The sequence below is a fragment of the Venturia canescens genome, chromosome 7 (genome assembly GCF_019457755.1).
Source record: "Venturia canescens isolate UGA chromosome 7, ASM1945775v1, whole genome shotgun sequence".
Classification (NCBI taxonomy): Eukaryota; Metazoa; Arthropoda; class Insecta; order Hymenoptera; family Ichneumonidae; genus Venturia; species Venturia canescens.
Window position 1 is genome coordinate 10024009 of NC_057427.1, and position 20458 is coordinate 10044466.

The 20458-nt window shown below is 41.1% G+C and overlaps 3 protein-coding genes and 1 long non-coding RNA gene across 8 annotated transcripts; 2 read left to right on the forward strand and 2 right to left on the reverse strand.

The window, feature by feature from the left end:
• The first annotated feature begins 340 nt into the window (after positions 1-340).
• LOC122414185 (long-chain-fatty-acid--CoA ligase 1) lies at positions 341-11327 on the forward strand. Of its 5 annotated transcripts, XM_043425186.1 has the most exons (9): positions 341-787; positions 2133-2287; positions 5605-5728; positions 7466-7802; positions 7969-8437; positions 9365-9655; positions 9816-10037; positions 10113-10430; positions 10684-11327. In XM_043425186.1, coding segments are annotated over exons 1-9 (2055 nt in total). In that variant the 5' UTR covers positions 341-786; the 3' UTR covers positions 10822-11327. The 5 variants fall into 5 exon arrangements, with proteins under 5 accessions (XP_043281121.1, XP_043281126.1, XP_043281124.1 ...); XM_043425191.1 differs by lacking the exons at positions 341-787; positions 2133-2287 and adding an exon at positions 2315-2426; XM_043425189.1 differs by lacking the exons at positions 341-787; positions 2133-2287 and adding an exon at positions 2897-3062.
• On the reverse strand, positions 3313-7566 carry LOC122414189 (uncharacterized). Its single transcript, XR_006261714.1, has 3 exons — positions 6723-7566; positions 4536-4824; positions 3313-3444 (listed from the first exon to the last, which is right to left on the reverse strand). It is a non-coding gene; the product is annotated as an uncharacterized lncRNA (long non-coding RNA).
• LOC122414188 (Vesicle transport through interaction with t-SNAREs 1a) lies at positions 10929-13464 on the reverse strand. Its single transcript, XM_043425194.1, has 4 exons — positions 13215-13464; positions 12939-12997; positions 12217-12567; positions 10929-12017 (listed from the first exon to the last, which is right to left on the reverse strand). The coding sequence occupies exons 1-4, from the start codon at positions 13306-13308 to the stop codon at positions 11859-11861; spliced, it is 663 nt and encodes a 220-aa protein (XP_043281129.1). The 5' UTR covers positions 13309-13464; the 3' UTR covers positions 10929-11858.
• A 784-nt stretch (positions 13465-14248) lies between these two features.
• ergic53 (protein ERGIC-53) lies at positions 14249-20186 on the forward strand. Its single transcript, XM_043425192.1, has 8 exons — positions 14249-14628; positions 16077-16404; positions 16816-16915; positions 16987-17098; positions 17224-17395; positions 17518-17714; positions 18069-18259; positions 18860-20186. Exons 1-8 carry the CDS (start codon positions 14460-14462, stop codon positions 19100-19102), a joined length of 1512 nt encoding a protein of 503 aa, XP_043281127.1. The 5' UTR covers positions 14249-14459; the 3' UTR covers positions 19103-20186.
• The last annotated feature ends 272 nt before the right edge of the window (positions 20187-20458 follow it).

The window sequence follows — 20458 nt, forward strand, 5'->3', positions numbered from 1 at the left end:
TGCCCCGGGGCTTGACAATCTAGTCGGTAAAGGAACAATATTAATACAACGACAATTGATTTTCGGAGCAGTTTCGCGAGGATACGGTTATCAGCGAGGTGTCGCCACTTCACAGTCGATCTCGACTGTGAGACAGCTTGGCTAGCGAAGCCAATAGGAACGAGGGTGGAGGGGAAGAATGTCGGAGTTTGGTGTGTATACGAGCTTTTGAGGGTAGAAAACGGTGACGATAAAGCGGGTAGCGAGCGCGCGGGCCAAAAACATGCAGCATCGATTCAGCCGCAGTGACGTCACGGGGGGAGCCAGCAGCAGCAGCAGCAACAGCAGCAGCAGCAGCGTAATATACGCCAGTAAGAATCCGCATTGTCCGGGGATATCAACGAGGACGGAACGACGTATTTGACATGCGGTGGCCCTGAGTGTGATTTTCTTACCGGCTTCAACCAGCCAAACAACACAACATTCCAATATTGCCCAGACATTCAAATCCACCCTCGACTGTTCAACAACGCTTAATCGCCTCTTTGTATAAATCGCCTCTGCAAACAACATCGTCGTCATTTTTATGCAAATATCCGTCCGACACTCATCGACTATTTCGTTCGTCAATACGATTCAATTTATTCGCAAACGCTGCGAGTTCAATCGTCATAAATCATCGAAAAATATTTTCATCTCCTCGATACTCTCGTTGGATAACTGACCTTCTCGCAAGGGACAATCGCTCCGGGGGTTCTACAATCAGTGCATTTTATATACAAGTGTCTTGACTTCGCACCTACGAACAGTGAGTACAAACTCCGCTATTGTTATGCCCAAAGCTTCGTCTAAAAATACAAATATTTCTCACTCTCACGAAAATCTTTGACTCACTCATCCTCCCAACGATTCTCGGCTCGCTCTCACGATCCCCTAAGACAACGTGATAAAATATAGCCGATTTGTAACTGGTTTAGCTCAAAATCGATTTCTTCTCGCTACACGCCAAAGGCTGCTCGCGAGGGAGAATTCACTCCCCATGGAATACGATACAACGAATGTCAAGGGGTCTTGACTCGACGCGAAAGCACGTAGATTCGAGTAATCGATGTTACTGTAAAACCCAGAGTTTACTATTGTTGGAGAGAAACCATTAAAAATGTGTGTTAATAGAAAGCGATAAAGCGAAATGTAGAAAAAAGTGGATTGCTGTGAAAGAACGTGTTTTTTCAACGATTGCGACGCCGTGCTGGAAGCGAGTTAAAATTATTTCCCACTGGAGTTTTTATCTTTTGTTATTTTTCTTCATATCTGCAAAGTACGGGTCGTTTTCACGAGTATCGAAGCCTCGATGCAGCCGGTGGGAATTTTCTTCAATCACATTGGACTTTTGATCTCTGAAGCACTGTGCAACTTTCGACCTGTATTTCGATAAAACAAATCGATAAGAAAGTGCGCGTGCAATCGTAAAAAGCTTTTATTTTCCAGTATAAATAGAAACATTTTTCAACTCGATAAAGAATCGTGGAAATAAAGAAACACACGATCAATATTTGAGCGGTGTTTTTTCCACGTCCGTTTATCGGTATTGCTTCGAGAGAGGATTTTCGTTGCCACCCCTTCCCCGCGACCGCTTGCGAGGGGTGTTATGGATTTGATTTGCAAAGCGAGTTATCTGCTTGTCCGTTACTTACTCTCCCTACGCAGTACAGACGTATAATGAGCTTAGCTTCGCTTGCAATGTCTGCCCTTAACGTTACACCTTATCGCCAGACGCCCACGCTAACATAATCCAAAAAGTAAGAAATCAAAATATATGCGCTTGATCAACGTGCCTTTGATTACGACTGACGAACTCTCGGGCATATTTTTACTGAAGAAAATGAATGAAATTGAAATAAAAATAAAAAATCCATCATTTTCACTGGATTTTCATCACGGTGGATGCCACTAACGATTTTCTCGAATCGTTGTCACACGAGGGAACTTCAACCCAAAATCTTTTTTCACACGTGATAATTCCTGGGAATTTTGTTCGTTGAATTTGTTGATATTTTGGATAAATGAGAAAAATTGAAACTGTAACTAAATTAGCGATCGATCGACGACCATTTAGAATTGGATGATTAACAAAAATTGGGGTGAACAAAAAGTGTTGCAGGCTCATCTCGAGGACTATCTTGGATGGCCGTATTTGGGGGGAGCCGCTGGCGCATTGGTACTGACCGGGGTAGCGGCTTACTTCGCGACGAAGCCAACCCCGGAAATTCCGCTGATGCCACTTGACTGTCAATCGAGGTTACTTCCGGTGAGCGAGAGTGTAGCACCCCCTCGTGATGGCGATCTTTTTGAGGCGCCATCTAAATCGCGCATGCGCGGTACGAGCGCCGATCGCGATTCGATCGCGCATGCTCATTTTGTCGGAAAGTCTCTTATAGAATTCCATGGTAATTCATCATAGTGACATTTATATTTTGAATGTTTTATGCACCCCTGTAAATGTAAAATTTCTGTTTTTTTGTTCGACACCCCTTGACGTCTCCAGTGAATGTTTTACAAGGTTTTATAACGCAACACGTTACACCGATCCGCGGTATCGCTGAGGCGTTTTTCGTGAAAATCAATTTATCCACAAATTTATAGAAACTTTTATCGAGCTCGGGTTATTTATTAAAGAAAAAATTCAATTTCGATGAAAATTTTCGTCCACATCCTCGAGTCGTCGACGCGAGGATTTCTCTCAAAAACAAAAGGCCTCCAACGCCTTTTTCGACGTTTCGTGTGCGGGGGAGGGAACGTTCTTTCAAATTTCGGTTTGCTCCCGCGAGAGAGACTCTCCTCGCCTTTTTCCGTGGATCTTTCAAAATTGGCGATAATCCAACAGACAGCAAGGCAACAACTTCGACAGGAACAACAAGACACGAAGAGAGAAGAAGAAGAAGAAGAAGAAGAAGAAGCAGCTAAATTGTATGCATCGTCAAATTGCCACGGAGAACAAATCGCCGCTCGAGCTTGCGGTTCGAAGCAATTGGGACTATATTTAAATTATCGAGAATCATTCGCGAGACCGAATGAAAATCGAGGTGGGCGAGTGCATCACGCCGTTTTTTTTTATTCCTCTATTTGTTTGTTTTCCCCCTTTTGATGTATTCTTGTTTTTGTTTTCATACCCAGCTCCATAACTCTCCACTCCGATAAGAAATTTTCCAAGAATATTCCTTCGTGATAAAATTAGCCATTTATTGAGCCGATGCTGAAGCAACTTCCTTCGAATTCTTCCGACAGCTCCTCCTTCATCCGCAGCGCAAATTAATGCCGAATTATTTCCATGTCCAATAACTCAGTTCCAACGTGTTCACGAACTTCTGGCCTGGTACGAGTATAACCAAAAATTTGATGTACTTCTTCTCTGCATGAGTAGCGATACAAATTTCATCGTTCGTTCATCCGTTATGACTTCAGATCCTGAAACAGTTGAAACGAATTTTCACTTTCTGTTGTTCTCTCTGTGCCAAAATATATAAACAAAAGCGATAAACTACATTGTTAAACAATGATTTCATTTCAGAACCGATTCGGCCGATCGAAGGACGTTTAAATCGAGATTTTTGTGTCTTCGTATCGTAAATATGTCGATGGAACTATTTAAACATTGACCCTACAAATTTTAAAGCGCAACCGAACGAGCTGGGAGGAGAAAAAATTTTACGATTTTATACCTGGACGTGGAAAGCGAATTCGTCTACAGGGGGGACCACGGCGCGGTGGGCTACCTTGAAAATCGAGCATCATTTTTCATAGTTCACTTTTGATCGAGTAACGACGGATTTAAGATCCGTCGAAATAGAATTGATGGCAGACTCCGAGTGCTTTAGGGGGCTCCATCGACGTTGACGAGCTCTGAAGAAGCTCGAGCCTCGCTGCTGGCTTCAGATTAGCTTCGTTCTCGCTGCACGTAATTTCGGAGTCTCCTCAGCACGGGCAAGCTTATCTTTAAAACCTTTTTTTCGATCAATGATCACGGATGGAGCGCGAGGAAGGAAAATGTCAAGGCGGTTGATCGCCGAGTAGCGAGTGAGGCAGAGAAAATGAAGTTTATGAAAATCAAGGAAATGCGGTGCTCGCCGTGTGCAGGTACTCCGCTCCGGCCCGGTCTCCCCTGTATGAAAAAAACGCGGATCGGTATTTTTCGCATGCGAGTTCCGACACGCGAAACACACACCGCGCGCGGGCATCAGGCATTAACTTTTCTCGTGACGGAATAAAACGTCGCGACGTTGATCAGGCATCGAGAAGAACGACGATGCGACGACCACCACCACGAGAGGTGCTCGTCGAGCTTGCCAAAAATCCCTCAAAGCCGCGGCTGCTAGAAAAGCATTTTAGTTCAGTGCACGTTCGGTTATCGCACGGGGACGAGGAACCAATTTTTTACGCACGGAGCATCCTAATGCGATTGAATTGAAGAGAAAACGTTGGGGAGGAACGAAGGGGGCGAGAGCGGATCAATTATTTTTCAGTGAAATACCGAGTGCGATTAGGGCTTCAAATAGTACTTGAATAAACGGTTGGTGCAGTGGTGGTGTCCACGAGGGCAGACAGCCCAAATTTTCTGGGCCCGGTTGGAGCGTCCCGTCTTTATTTCGTCCCATCGAATCTCGTGCGCGACCTTCAGCCTTCGATAAATCCATCGTCTTCTCCACTTTGTTTTTCCACTCGGAGAATTTCGAATTTTCGCGCGAAAATATACCGCAAGCTGGTGCGACAAGGCCAGTCCGAGTACCGAGATGCCGGGCTGCGTCTTCCACGAGACCATTCGTCCGCCAATCGATCTCAGCGATCAGTCTGAAAGCATAAAGGTGCAGATTTTTACTCTTCGACCTTCTCCTCCGTATAAAATTCGCTCTTATTCTTATGGGGAATTCGATTGAATGAAACTATCGGAAAGTCTTAATTACGCACGGAAATTCGGATGGTTGAACGAACCAATAATGAAATGATTTTTCCTCATCGAAGTGTAACGCTAACGATTTATTGTTTCGCGATCTCGCCCGATGCGCGTACATCAGTCTCGTCACGTGAAAATAGATATAGAGAAGATGAATATAGGATGGTATAAAAATGGAGTAGCGAAAGAGAGTAAACGAGAGAGAAGGAGTAAGAGAATGACCAAGTAGTGGCAGCCAAAAATAAAAGTGCTGGCCAGCCGGCACCGAGGTCTCTTTCCCTCTACGCTCGACCGCGGCTTACGTGGGGGTGCGTCTCCGTATGTAACGCGCTGTTTTCTTTTATTCTTTTTTTTTCTTCGTTTTCCAACGAGGAGAAGTCCCTTGACGCTTCGAGTGCGTTACGAAATATCTGGCAACGAACGTTATCGCCGGAAACGATTTTGACAGCTCGTTAATTATAAATTGGCGGATTAAGGAGAAAAAAAAACAATTTTCTTTTTAACTTTTTGTTTATTTTTTTACTCTTCGCGCGGGAAATGAAATTTTTCCGGACCCCGAATTTCAGGGTTTCCCGAGCACGAACAACCGGCGCGGTGTCATCGAGTGAAAATCTTTCATTGAAATATGAACGAATTCGCCGAGTGTGTTTCATTCATCGATAACTACGATTTTACAGGGTGCGGAGCTCATCAGAGTCTCGAAATTCTACAAGGACAGCAAAGAGGGAAGATTCATTAGTTATTTACACGAGGACGTGAGGACACTCTACGACGCTTTTCGCAGAGGTGCCAAAGAGTCTAGTGAGTTCCAACACCACGTGAATTAATATTTTCATGTATCGTTTTATTTCGTAGGATAAAATACGCTTCGAACGAGTCGTCGGAGCGGCACACTTTTTTTCAAGGCACGCACTCATTTCGGCGAATTCTCAAACGCTTCTCAATGTCATTGTTAACATTTTTTTGAAGCTTGTTTCCAAAATACTTTTCCGATCGTTTCTGCACTCGAAAATATATTTTTCGTCAACGTCTCGCGTTATTTATATCCAGCACTCAAATAGCACGAAATAGAATAACTTTCCAGCTGTCACCGATTGACACTTGAGACAAATTAACGATGCAACGTATATTTCCTCAATGGAACAATACTTTGGATCGTCCAATCGTCAAATTTTTTGCACCCTCACTTTATCCGGACACCTCCAACTACAAGTGTTTTAACCGTCAATGAAATTTATCATCGTTTTGTCACGACACCAACGTCGGATAACCAAATTGGCGACGAAACGGGGAACGAGCTGAGACGATCTTATGCTCGATTTTGCGTGTGGCCATCAAAAGTTCACACTTGGCTCTGTCATTAAGTTCCTCAGGGGAGTCGGAAAATTCGCCAACTGCCGTCCGCGAATTATTATTATCGACATCATTATTCTCATTGTTATTATTATTTTTGTAACAATTATTATGATAATCGTTGTTGTCATTATTGTCACGATTATCGTTCCGTTTCATTATGATTTAAAAAATTGTGTTTTATCATTCTGGCGAGGAAATATGAGGCGCGGTTGACATAAGAACGATTTATTAGTGGACAGGTGCGAACGAAATTTGTCATTGAAAGAGATTCTCTCGCGACGTACGCTCGGAGGAATTTGAATAGCGTTATTTCTCGTTGTAAGCCTTTTTCCGGGTTCCAAATTTTTACTCACTCCACTAGAGTAAATTCTCGTGAATTATCTAAGCCACCGAGGGGAGGCGCATCGGAACGGGGAAAAAAATAAATAAATGTACATACACGAGACGTCACGAGTGGCGCGGTTGTCACGAGATTTAATCCTCGTAGGTGTATACGAGCCTCGAAAGTTTGACGCGTGCTCTTGCACGAGGCCAACGACGCTACGCTTCTCCCTCATTCTCTCTGCTGCTGGCTAATATTACTCGACCCATTCTATACAATTCCCTCGTGACTTCATACACGAGGAAGGTTTCAGAGTATCACAGAGAAAAATTGGCAGTTCGTTGTTCTCTCGGACTATACGAACGCGAAGCTCGCTAAATCGCGTATTCTTCGCTGCACTTTTTCCATCGCGGAAGTCATGAAATTCGAATTCTTACGTTTTCTTATATTTTTTGTCTGATGCTTCATTAAAAATACGGTAAATCGTGAATTATTTCTTGGCAAGGAGATCCCGCAACTTTATTTATTGCTGTTTTTCGTTGTTCATCGTTCGGTCTGTTGCTTGGAAAAAAAAATAGGCAATTAGCCTCGATTCTTCGGAGCTTTCTCTGTATTTTTCTCGACCTTTCGGAACGACCGTTACACTCTTTTTTTTTTACTTTTTTTCCTCTCCGCATTGAACGAAACGAAAAATGCCTTGATTCGTGTGCCCGATTTTTTCGTCCTGAATCGTTTCGTTGGACGATTTTGAAAAAAATCCTTAAATCTTGCACAATTCCTCGGGGCAAAGATCGTCCCAGGTTCTTTACGAGACTCTCCATGATTCACCACTTCGCTTTTGTTTTGTGGGGGAAAAATAGATAATGGACAATGCCTTGGCTGGAGAGACGGGCCCACCAAGCCCTACCAGTGGCTCCACTACAACGAGGCCTTATTGAGGGCGAAGAATCTCGGATCAGGTCTGATATCTTGCGGCCTCAGTCCTGGACCACAAACCCTCGTCGGTTTATACAGTCAAAATTGTCCGGAATGGATACTAACGGAGCAAGCTTGCTACTGTTATTCGCTGGTCGTCGTGCCACTCTACGACACCCTTGGACCAGACGCATGTGCCTACATCATAAACCAGGCTGAAATCAGCCTCGTTATATGCGAAGATGACAAAAAGTGTAATCTTTTGCTCGACAAGGCACCGAGGTAAGGAAAATCCCTCGGAAGGCTCTTTTCGTTCGTGTCAACGTCAGAAATGTGAGGCAGTTTTCAGTAAACGAAAAGTTGATCGATCGTGTTCGTTTTTCATTCAGCTGCGTCACTGGCTTTCTCCATTTAACGCCGTTGACCTGAAAATTTACGATTTATTCAGATGCCTGAGAAAGTTGATCGTCGTAAAAGAGACGAGGCCTGCAACTAACCAACGTGCGAAGAACCGAGGCGTAGAATTATTGAGGTTCGAGGACGTCGAACGTCTCGGATCCCAGAGGAATCATCCGGAAGTGCCACCGAGGCCATCGGATCTATGCACAGTTTGTTATACCTCTGGAACGACGGGGAATCCAAAGGGCGTGATGCTCACCCATCAGAACGTGATGGCTGCTGTTTCCGCAGTCATACTCCAGCTGGGGGATCACAAGCTCACCGCACGTGACGTTATGATAAGCTTTTTACCACTGGCGCACATGCTCGAGAGATGCTGCGAGAACGGCATATACATGGTCGGCGGATCGGTCGGATTTTATAGCGGTGACATAAAAACTCTTGCGGACGACATGAAAGCCCTGAAGCCAACCGTTATGCCAGCTGTCCCGAGGCTTCTCAATCGCATCTATGACAAAGTGAGTACATTCCCGTTTTTTCACGTGGAAATCGAATTTTGTGGCTGTTCGTCTCGAATTTTCTAGCGTCGGGTCATTCTGAAACGAGCAGAAGAAATTATTACTGCCTTAATTGCTATGCACACTCATTTTTGAGTATCGTCTGCGTTTAATTCGTCAGAAATGTCAATTATCTTGAGTATTTTGACCGAACCGCGTTGTCCGGGTCCTTCGGACCCAGGAAACGCTCGCAACTCACCCCTCAATTCCGAACTCCTGCGACATTTTTTTGGTCGTGAAGCCAACAGAAGATCCGAAAACTACCTGAAATCGGAGCAAAAAGTTAGTAATTTCAATTCAAGCGCTTCTGGTACAATTGAACGCCACGCGGTGGCGCCTGAACGCGATCACAGCGCCACGAACCGAGGACGAGTTGTTCTACAAAGTAAGCAAAGTTCCACGATCCGATGGACAACCGCGTTGCCAAAAATTCGAGAGGAGGGGCAAGAGCATTGGAATCATAAAATTCAATTCTCATTAGCAACGAATATTCGGACAAAATTGTTTTTCGCGGGCAGCGAGTGGGTGGCGGGAGAAAACAGAAGCAAACAGTAACGCACGGCTCGAGTGCGGTGTGTTAGAGATACTTTTAGTCGCTCAATGCCATCAACCGAGGACGCCAGCTGAGCCATAGAGAATTATAACGCGAGATCCACTCGGAAAGTACTCTAAATATAAATCTAAACAGCCACGAGAGATTCTCGAGCTTCCCGTTGAGCCTCTCGTCACGTGGTAGCAGCCTCGTTTACTTCGATGCTCCTATTGATTCAAGTGTTTATATCATCATCGTCATCATCACGACGCAGAAATGTTTATCGATTTGTTTCATTAAATTTTTGTAACTATGAAAATTGGCCCTCACTCTGTTTATTTACTGAACCGTTGCAGGTCCACGCAGAACTTCAAAGCTCCTTCCTCAAGAGGATGCTCTTCAACATGGGCATGAGATCAAAAGAGGCCGAGATAAAAAAAAGCATCGTCCGAACGAACAGCATATGGGACAAAATCGTGTTCAAAAAAATTCAAGAATCCATGGGCGGAAGACTGAGATTGATGGTCGTCGGATCCGCACCTTTGGCTGGCAACGTTCTCACCTTCGCCAGATGCGCTTTGGGCTGCCTCATCGTCGAAGGTTATGGACAAACCGAGTGCTGCGCACCCATCACTCTCACCGTTCAGGTAAAATCGTCCAAAAATCAATTCTTCATAGTCACTCGCAGCAAGAGCCTTTCGTCGAGCCAACGAAAATTCTCTCGAGTCGCAAAAATTTTCTTTTCCATCGTACAAAAAATGAAAAAATCTCTCCGAGCTTCGCTCTAGTTTCTCGTTGCTCCGCCAGGGCGACCACGTTCCGGAGCACGTGGGACCACCGGTCGCTTGTTGCTGTGTCAAATTGGTCGACGTACCGGAAATGGAGTACTTTGCGCGGGGCAATCAAGGCGAGGTTTGCGTCAAAGGGACTAACGTCTTTGTCGGATATTTCAAAAATCCGGAAAAAACTGCCGAAGTCGTTGACGAGCTGGGATGGCATCACACCGGCGACATCGGGATGTGGCTTCCGGTACGAAAATCAAAAAGTCCCCCTTTTCGTTGGAGCACTGCCAAGAAAATCATTTTATTTTCGACTCCTTTGCAGAACGGTTGCCTCAAAATAATCGATCGAAAGAAACATATCTTCAAGCTCTCCCAAGGCGAGTACATAGTTCCGGAAAAAATTGAAAATATTTACATAAGAAGTCAATACGTACACCAAGTATTCGTGCACGGTGAATCCCTCAAATCGTGCGTCGTCGCGATCGTCGTGCCGGACGTCGACGTCGTCAAATGTTGGGCGCTCGAGAACAAAATTCCTGGTACTTTGAGCGTATTGTGCGCGAATCCAGAAGTCAAGAGGCTCATCCACGACGACATGCTTTCCTGGGGCAAGGAAGCTGGTCTCAAGTCTTTCGAGCAGGTAATTCAACGTTTTTTCCTCTGTTGTACAATTTTCTATTCAAAATTCCCTAAAAAGAAGTTAAATTTCATAAATATCTCAGCAATACGATCAAATACCCAATTAAACCGAGACGCTTTTCTCGGGGATTAATCCAAAAAAAAAAGAATAGTATCAAAATCATTCAAACTTACAAAAACCTAACTCGAAACAATTTCAAAACAAAAAAAACATTTAAAAACCTACTGAAAAACCATTCTTTTCAAATATTCAGGTTAAAGACATTTATCTGCATCCCGATCCGTTCTCCGTACAAAACGGTTTGTTGACGCCAACGTTGAAGACGAAACGGCCACAGCTGAAAGCGTATTTCAAACCGCAGATCGAAGATCTGTACCAGCATCTCGACTGACGGAAATTCATCGAGAAAGAATCTTTCGAATTATCGAATGAAACATCTGAAACGACGATGAACGAGAGCGCCGAAATAAATCGAATTAGTAAATATTCCTCGATAAATTTGTTAAACGATATTATTATTCACGAATTATGTAACGAACGACTTAAGCGCCGTTTACACGAACACGAGATACGCTGTCCTTAATCTCTCTCCTTATAACGATAATTTTATTATTCTTATTCTTATTATTATTATTATTATTGTTGTTGATATTATGTTATAATGATTGGTTGATTGATTAATGAATGAATTAATAATTATATATCATTTTCACTCGTACACAATAGTCGCGCAGAGCAAAAAATGAAACACTGAATGAAGCTACGATATAATAAATAAGGTAATTGATACACAACACATATTTACAAACATTTATATTCATATATATAAATTAAGATATTTATATATATGTATATAAGTATGAATATTATACATAAAATAAAACCGAGTTATTGTTAGGCTGGTCTTTATTTGGACTAATTGCAACCTCCCGAAAAAAAAACGACAAGAAAGCTAAAAGGAAAAATAATTAATCGACAAACTGGCCTCGAGGTTGCGGAATGTGGGCGTGAGATCAATATTCGTTTACATCGCAATTCATCTATGATTCCGAGCGGAATCTCTCGTTCGGGCTTAGCGGTTCGATAAAACTAGGAAATTTCATAATTCCAGCGATTCGTTGAGTTTTGAAAAATCTTTTGACCTGGTTCATTCATTTTTGTTATCGATTTGTGTTTTGAAGAAAAAACAGTCTGGAGCACGACGAACGAGCGGAAATGCTGACGAAGCTCCAAAAGTTGGAGCATCGAAGAATCGCTGGAATAATGAAACGCGTTTTCGTGGTTTGCCAATTTTTTCACGCTCCTCCAATAACGAACGGTTGTTAAACTTTTTTTTCTTCTAGGTAAATTCATACGTTTTTACGCCCACGAGTATGCGCGTAGCAACACACGAATTTTCTTTCTTCATAAAGAATTATTTATGTTTAACTAATCTTTGGATCTAAAACTATAATATAGAACGAAACAACCGACGATCATTAAAATTAACGCGACTGCCGCGAGGATGAGCCTTTGTTGGAGGGCGCGAAAAATCATTCCGGATAAAAGCCTCGAACCCCGGCCGAGCTCGGCGTCTGTCTCTCGCAACTGGAAGAAAAAATTTGCACCAGTTAATTATCCACAAAAGTTTATTTTGATCATAAAAAAGCAATTGCCAATGGCTCTTTCGACTTTTCATGAGAGTGCTATTTGACCGACCGTTGGTAATTCTTGTGAATTTGAAAAATTCATTTCTCTTGGTCCCCGTTGATTACAGTCGCAGATTTAAACATTCGGAGCTACTCACCCTCGACCTTCCTCGCTGTATGGTTTCCCTCTGATCGTGAAGATCCTTCAAAACCTGCGAACCGATCTCTTCGCTCTCGAGAACCATTCGATATCCGTTCTGAAGTGTTCTGCCCGTTCTTTCGATCCTCTCCGAAGTGTCGAGCAATTGTTTTTTCTGATCCTCCGTAATTCCACCGTTTTCCCACGACTCCTCGCCGCTCATGTCGACTATGTCGTCCTTGGGCTTTTTCGCCGCTTGAAACTCACGCGTTAACCTCTTCAACTCCGCTCTGTGACTCTCCACACGGCCACCCAGACGACGACGCTGGTTACCGGATGTTCCGCGTACCTCCAACTCCATTTGTTCGAGCTAAAGCATTTTTCGATTTCGTTAATTCAGATTTTTAAAAAATTTTCTATTTTTAGACACATTTTTTGCATTATTTTCTTCCCACTCTGGTCAACACTTTGTTTATCGAAAAAAGGCCTAAAAAATAAATAAAAGTTTTTTCCCAAAATTGTGGGATCAAGCGATAAAAGAAAATGTTTTTTTCTCAAGTTTTGAACGTTTTCGTTCAAATGCTCGATGTTTACGGATCGTTCACGGGTTGCGTTTCCCGCATTATTTATCTAATGTTTTCAGATTTGGTTACATTCAGAATATAAAAAGAAATGATTTCAAGACATTTTAATCAGCTTTTGCAGGATTTTTATTTTCACGAGTGCGGGTGCAAAACTCACCAGCTCTTGAGCTTCCTCGAGTTGTCGGTCAACATCTTGAACGAATTCCCGTTTTTCGGCTATCAAAATCAAATTGAAAAGTAAAAAAAATATGTGAAACGTCAAAAATATCGATTGAATAAGAATTTTCGTCGTAAGAGGGCAGCACGAAACGGGCGATTCGCAAATGTCACGATTCCGAGTGCGAAAAGTACACTAAAATTCATCATTGACAGTTGCGGATAAATCGTTGATTGAAAATCGTGGAATAAGGAACAAATAAAAAGTTCGACTTACCTCCTAACAGAGAAACTATTCTGCCAATTTTGGCGGTTATGTCGGCTGTCAAAACGGCGTATTGTTGTTCGTAGTTGTCTATAAGCGTCGCCATCTTGACACTGGCTCACTGCATTTCGAAATTCGTCATGGAGGAGGCGCCACGTGACTCGCGAAACGTACTCGAAGGACCATGAAAAGCAGTTGATTGATAAATCGATGTGACTTCATTTTTCTTTCGCTGAAGGTTCGAAAACAAAAATCCCAGCAAGAGATTTTCGATTTCGCGCTCCAAAGAAATCGTCGTTCCAAATTTTTGTGGTTACAATCGATCGTTTTGCAGTTGAAACCCTCGCAGCTAGAGCTCGGTTTTACCAGCTGAGCAGCCACTATGGAAAATTATGTCTGGTCAAAATTTTCAAACCACTCGAAACATTGGTGAAAAAATTATGAATTCGAATGGTTTGCGTTAAAAAAAATGTAGCATCACGATCCAGAATTGAAATGAGTTCAAAAGATTCGAGGAAAAACGAAGGAATTCATTTCGTAAAATGAAATATTTATCCGATTGTTTGCCACTCATTGTTAGCTCAAGTTTAGACAACGTGGCGTAAATTTTCGCAAAGTTGCAACGCAGACTGAACCTTTCGAGAAACCGTGAAGCTTATTTTCAAAAAAGGGTCAAAATAGTGAGAAAAACGGGGTTACAATTTCTATATTACCGGTAGAACGAGCGAGAGGTCGCAGCGATCGACTGACACGTGGCCGCGCTGCTCGGAAACGCTGACCGTGTGTTGACTGGTGAAATTCGCGTGATATATTGAGAAGCAGAAAAATTGAAATTAGGAAAAAATAACAAGAGCCAAACTTGAGAAAAAAATATGAGATTGATATGCAAATTCTTCATAGGAATGAGCGACAAATATGAGGATTTTCATTGATAATAATGGCAATATTGAGAGTGAATTTTCGCCAAGAATCGTCGGTGACGTAGCGGCGAGAGAGATAGAAAAAAAACAAAGATGGCGCCCGGTGTCGAGAAGCCGGACACGTCAGAAGCGACGACGAATCGAAGAGTATCAAACACAAGACTTGTCGGCCTCGTCCAATCAGTTTCGTTCGGTATTACCGGGGAACGCGTTCCGTACGGAACGCGAGAGCTTTCGGGGAGTCTCGTGAAGTATACACACGGGATTTCATATCGAAAATCTCCAGTGATATAAAGTCCGGTTCTCGTAAGTTCTCGATCGCGCACAGTCGTGTAAAATGAAGATGGCTGCCGAGGTGAGGTGGCTCGCGCTATTTATCATTTTCCTCGCAATAACCTTTACAAACGGAAATTTGTTTCATCGTAAATTCGAGTACAAGTACTCGTTCAAGCCGCCCTATCTCGCTCAAAGGGACGGTTCCGTACCATTCTGGGAATACGGTGGAAGTGAGTAAAAGAAAAAAAAAAACCCCCCCGAACAAAACGAAGCAGTCAAAAAACAAACCCTTCATAAATAAACGCAACAAAATCCTAACCCTAACACTTTCCTACCGTATGTTTGCTCGATTAGTACTGACAAAAGGTGTTTTTTTGTTTTTTTTTTTTTTTATGTGTGTGTTGTAAATGTATGTACATAATAAAACTATGACGTTTTATATCCTGAACATATGGTTTGCTTTGGTTTTCAATCAACCCGCGTACATTTCCTTTCGTAATCGCTCACCGTCGTGTTTTAGCACGCGTGCCTTATTTAGTGTACACGTCACCTGTTATCGGCGAATCCCCGGCGTTTGACAGCTTTTTATAGCCATTATTTTAACGCAATTTTATGAGTCGGTGAAAAAATGACTTGCGAGTGTCTCATTGGAAATGTTCCATTTGATTTTTTTCTTTTAGGGATAGACGAATGTTTACGTTATTAAAAATTTGTTGCATGACTCGGTGGTGGTTAATTCTCTGCAAATCCGCATCATGGATTAAGGATATATTGCACAGGCGATACAATGTTGCCATGCTAAACCATGCTAAATACATAAAAAAATTCAAAATGATCAGAATTTTATAAAATTTGGTGAACATATTCTTTAGTGCCAAATTTGACAATACAAATTTTTTAAGATTTTTCTTCTGTACAGTTATCGAGTAATTGATCACTAAAGTTCAAGTGTATAAGCATAGCGTTTCCATATATATAGGTATACATTCCGGGCATAAGAAATCTGCTTTAATGCGTAATTACTTGATAACTAAACAGAAGAAAATTTTGAAAAAATTTGTGTTTTCGCACTTGATGTTGAAGAACATTATCACCAAATTTGATCAATTTCTAATTATTTCGACTTTTGTATCATTCACCCTTAATTGATTTCTCATTCACGAGGATACGAACTAGTGGGTTTCATTGTTTCATTTGATTGACTGTTTTTTAACCTTAGGAATGCACTTTTGGGTCTGACAGACCCGACCAAACAAAGCAAGACTCACGAATATTCTCCTCGGGAACATTTTTTGAGGGAAATCCGTGGGTAAAGGTTTTTACCTGCTTTTAAGGTTGAAAAAAAATGACGCTGAAGTTTGCAACGTTGGAGTCCAACGCAATGATCTAAAAAACCCTCCAACAATTCGAGTAATTCTCCAATTTCATTTCCTGTCGAATTCGCAATTCGTAGTTTTTCAATCTGCACTGATACTTCGTTCGTTTGTTTTTTTTTCGTTCATTTCGTTGGACTCCAACGTTGCAAACTCCAGCGTCAGGAAAAAAATCACTTGCACGCTTGACATTTTTTTGATTTTCTCCATCGTTGTTTTGCCACACTGTTTTATCGGCCGAGTGGAAATTTGTTAATCAATGATCAAATGGGAAAAACAAGGTCAATAAATATGAATGAATTTAGATGCAATCGCGAGCGCTGAAAACGTCAGAATCGCATCCTCGCTGAGGAGCCAAAAAGGTGCAATATGGACGAAACAACCGATTAATTTCGACTGGTGGAGCGTCGATCTCGTGTTTCGTGTTACCGGAAGGGGCAGAATCGGTGCTGACGGTCTTGCATTTTGGTACACCGCTTCTAAAGGCGCCTACAATGGCACCGTATTCGGAAGCTCCGACATGTGGAACGGCCTCGGAATATTTTTCGACTCCTTCGACAATGACAATAAGCACAATAATCCTTACATCATGGCTGTTGTTAATGATGGAACACTCATGTTCGACCATACCAAGTAAATTATTTTCATTCAACTACTAAAATCATTTTTACAATTAGTTTCTCGTTAAAACAATACTTTTCAAGCCAAATTTATTACAATTACCGACTGAGTTATTGTTCAGTCTGCTACCGACCGAGTTACTATTCCAGTCTAATTAATAATCACGAACTACCCTGATTGTTCGGAAAATTTCGTCGACGTGTTTGATAAAAATGTAATTTTTTTACTCTGTTAAATTAGCTTGATGGAATAACAATAATGTGTTACCTACCAAGCATTTTTCAAATCATAAACTTTCTCTTTACATTTCGAATGTGTTCGTAAATTCATTAACGCTCGCACCACACTACAATTTCTAAAATTCTATAAACAAGTATGCGAAATTTTTTAGTGTCGAAGCTCATGAAACCAATTTGATTACAGCGATGGAACGACCCAATTGTTGGCTGGTTGTTTGAGAGACTTCCGTAACAAACCCTTCCCCACTCGTGCCAAAATAGAATATTACCAGAACACTTTAACGGTATGCAGAAAAAAAAGTAAAGTATAAATACAAAATTGGGAGAGAAGTTATATAAACTCTTCTAATTACAGGTTCTGTTCCACAATGGAATGACAAATAATCTTCAAGACTATGAAATGTGTTTCCGGGTTGAGAATGTTTTTCTTCCTAAGGGTGGATATTTTGGAGTTTCTGCGGCAACAGGTATCAGAAGATATTTATATTGAATGTGATTTACTTACCGCACCGATGATTTCTGTAACTGAATTCAGGGAGAACGATTATCGACAAATGAGAGCACGGAATTCAATACTTTTATAAAATTTAAGGTGGTCTGGCGGACGATCATGACGTCCTGCACTTTTTAACGGACTCGCTTCATGTTCCTGGTCAAATGCCTTTGGATGGAAGACAAGTTTCCCAGGAAGACGAAAACAAGATAACCAAAGAGTACCAGGATTATGCGAAGAAGCTTGAGCAGCAAAAGGAAGATTACTTCAAGTGAGTTGCTCATTTTTTAAACCGATTGCAGCACCCGGAAAAAATGATACAGTAAAACGAATCTGGGAATATCAAATTTGCTTCCTTTGCAATACAATACATTTTGTTTTATCAAATTCTAGAACGCATCCTGATGCGAAAGCAGGAAAGGATGAATTCGACGAATGGTTCGAGGCTCCCAACGAACGAGAATTGCGTCAAATTTACGCTGCGCATTCTCAAATGTCTGAAGTTCTTAAAGTAATGGATCGTAAATTGGACGAAGTTGTCGGCAGACAAGAGAGAACTCTCAGTCTCATATCGCAAGTACAGGTTGGAGGTGAGAAAATAAATGGTTTCTTCAATACTCACAGCCGGTAAATTCTGCATCCCTGATTGGTACTGTTGACACATCTCGAAAGTTCACTCAATTTTGTTGTCACTCGATCACAAAAAAAATTATATTTCGAAATTTACCGGTGAACTTCGTATTTTGGTTCATTATAAAAAAAAAAAAAAAAACAGATGATCAAACATTAACGCTACGCGAGAAATTAACCGCAACAAATTAGAACGATTCACCAAATCACTCGTAAAATGTTGAATTAGCGTTTTTTGGATGATTTTCCGTTCGGGAACTTGTAACCAGTAACAATAGACACATCTTCAAATAACAATAAAAATGTCACTGCAGGTGTCCAAACAGCGGGTCAACCGGGACAACCGGTGCTCATCGACACGATCCGTCGCCAAGAGGTAGAAGCTGTATTAACAAACCAAAATGTCATACTCAACACCGCGAGAGAGATCAAATCTTTCGTTGGCGAAGTGCACTCGAAGGCAGATACAATAATAAACAATCAACTTCGAGCACCCACAGCACAGGTAAAAAATTATCACATCACTTGAATCACGTGGATTTATAACATTTCAAACACTCGAAAGTTCGACCGGGAATGAAAGATCGGGTGTGACATTATTTGCTTGAGCATAATATGTTCATGACGAAATTACTTCATGACTCGCGTACACTTTCCCGCTAGTCGCCATGTTGTTAGCTAACTGACTTGTTTATCCTTTACTTCTTTCGCGTGGCGCCACTTCACAAAAACAAATTAGAAGCATTGAATGCGCGGGACGAGCAATCGAAGATGGCGCCGGTGATTTTTTTTTCGCGCGTTTTTTAACAGCGTCATTTATTGATAATGGATCATTTTGGAATCGTTTTATTATTTAATCATCTTATTAATGGAACAACCATATCGATTACTCAATTGCTTAATTGACTGAATAATTCAGTATCATACGTTTTATTCGTTATTTGGACAATTATTTAACTCGTTCAAGTATTTTCCGTTACTCTTGCGAAAACTTTCGATTATTATTTTGAACGAAATTGGTATTAGCGTTTTATTTCTTTGTATCAATAATGTCGTTTAAAAAGATTCGAAAAAATGGCGAAATTATATATTTGAATATTCACAGGTACAGCCGATAGGTTACGATTACCAATCGCTCATATCCGAGATGAGAGACGGTCTAAACACGTTGAAGCGAGACGTGACACAAACAAACGCGAAACTTGGAAGTCAAACGGGTGATTGTCCAAATGGAAATTGTCTAACGACAACAATGTTCCTCGTATTCCTTGCAATCCAAATGGTTATATTGCTCGGTTACAATATTTACAAGGACAATAAAGAAGCACAGGCGAAGAAATTCTACTGAAACTGTACGTCAAGTGGGACGTGCGACTGGAGAGACTCGAAAAACAAATAAAAATGTAGAAAGAGTCAAAAGAATAAGAGGAGTAGTGGAGGGCGCTACGGTCGCTGTTTTACTGAGGCCGCTGTAGATGGCGGCACCGAGGCGATTGAAAAATACAACGGGTTCAAAGAAACATCAGTTTTTTTTCATTTTTTTTACATGCAACATTATTATAAGATATAGAGCAACTTAATAATAAAATATCATCATGTTACGAATGTTATTACGTTCCGAACAACTCATCACTTTTGGGCGCTCAAATCTACAAATTCGTCGTGATTTCGAATGGGCTTGGGTCGTGGCGTCATCTCTCGTCGATTTCCAAACAATGCGACAGATTTCAGTCATTTATGTGTTTGCTTGTAACTTGACTGTGCGAAAAAAAACGATAATTTTTTAACGTTTTTCGTTCGAAAACAACACGTTTTACAATTTTTCCCACATTTTTCCTCGTCTCGCAATTCGTTCATATGAATTCGCTTAGCGTATATATATTTTTGTACTCTCACGCGATATTTCTTTCAGTCATTGCGTATTTTTTTCTTCCGCGACGTTGTTGTTTTTTTTCTCGTACTTCGTCCGACAACGCTGGGGTTGCGTTCGTTACATTCTTCTGACATTTTTTTCCATCGTGTATACTTTCGCATTCCTGCGATTACAAATTTTTAATTTATAAGTAGAAAGGGCTGAGGAAATTATAAATCAATGAAATTATCACAATAATATATATATATATATATATCGATATATATAAATACATACTCAATGTCCATGAATAGTACCTACAAAATCCCATTCTGTCTTCTATTCGATTAATATATGTTTGCACGAATATATATATGTATAAATATATATATATTGTTGTAAATTAGATTAAGAATGTATTAGGCCGTTAAAATGTGTCCGAAAAGTATGAAATTTGTAAAAATCGTTTTTACCAGTGTTTTCGAGAAGTAAAATCGTAAATGGATTCGTTATTGTATATTCGGTCTAAATGAATGTGTATAATTGATTTAATGAAGGAGAACAAAAAATGGAAATCAAAGTGTCGCAGTGCGAAGTTGGTTTTATTCTTATTCCAAACACCCAAAAGCAGCCTCTATTGTGTTCGTGTTCTTTCGAAAGTGTACACAACCCAAGGATTTCGTTTTTCTCAACGCCAGAATGTTTTGAGGTTAGAATCATTCGTTCCTAAAGTGTCGAAGATAATACTAATGTTTTTATTTGCAGACGATGTTGAAATAATAATTAAGTAATGGATGGTGTTTTTTTTTTTTCTTTCAATCAGACGGACATTAAGGAACAAATGAAATTGAC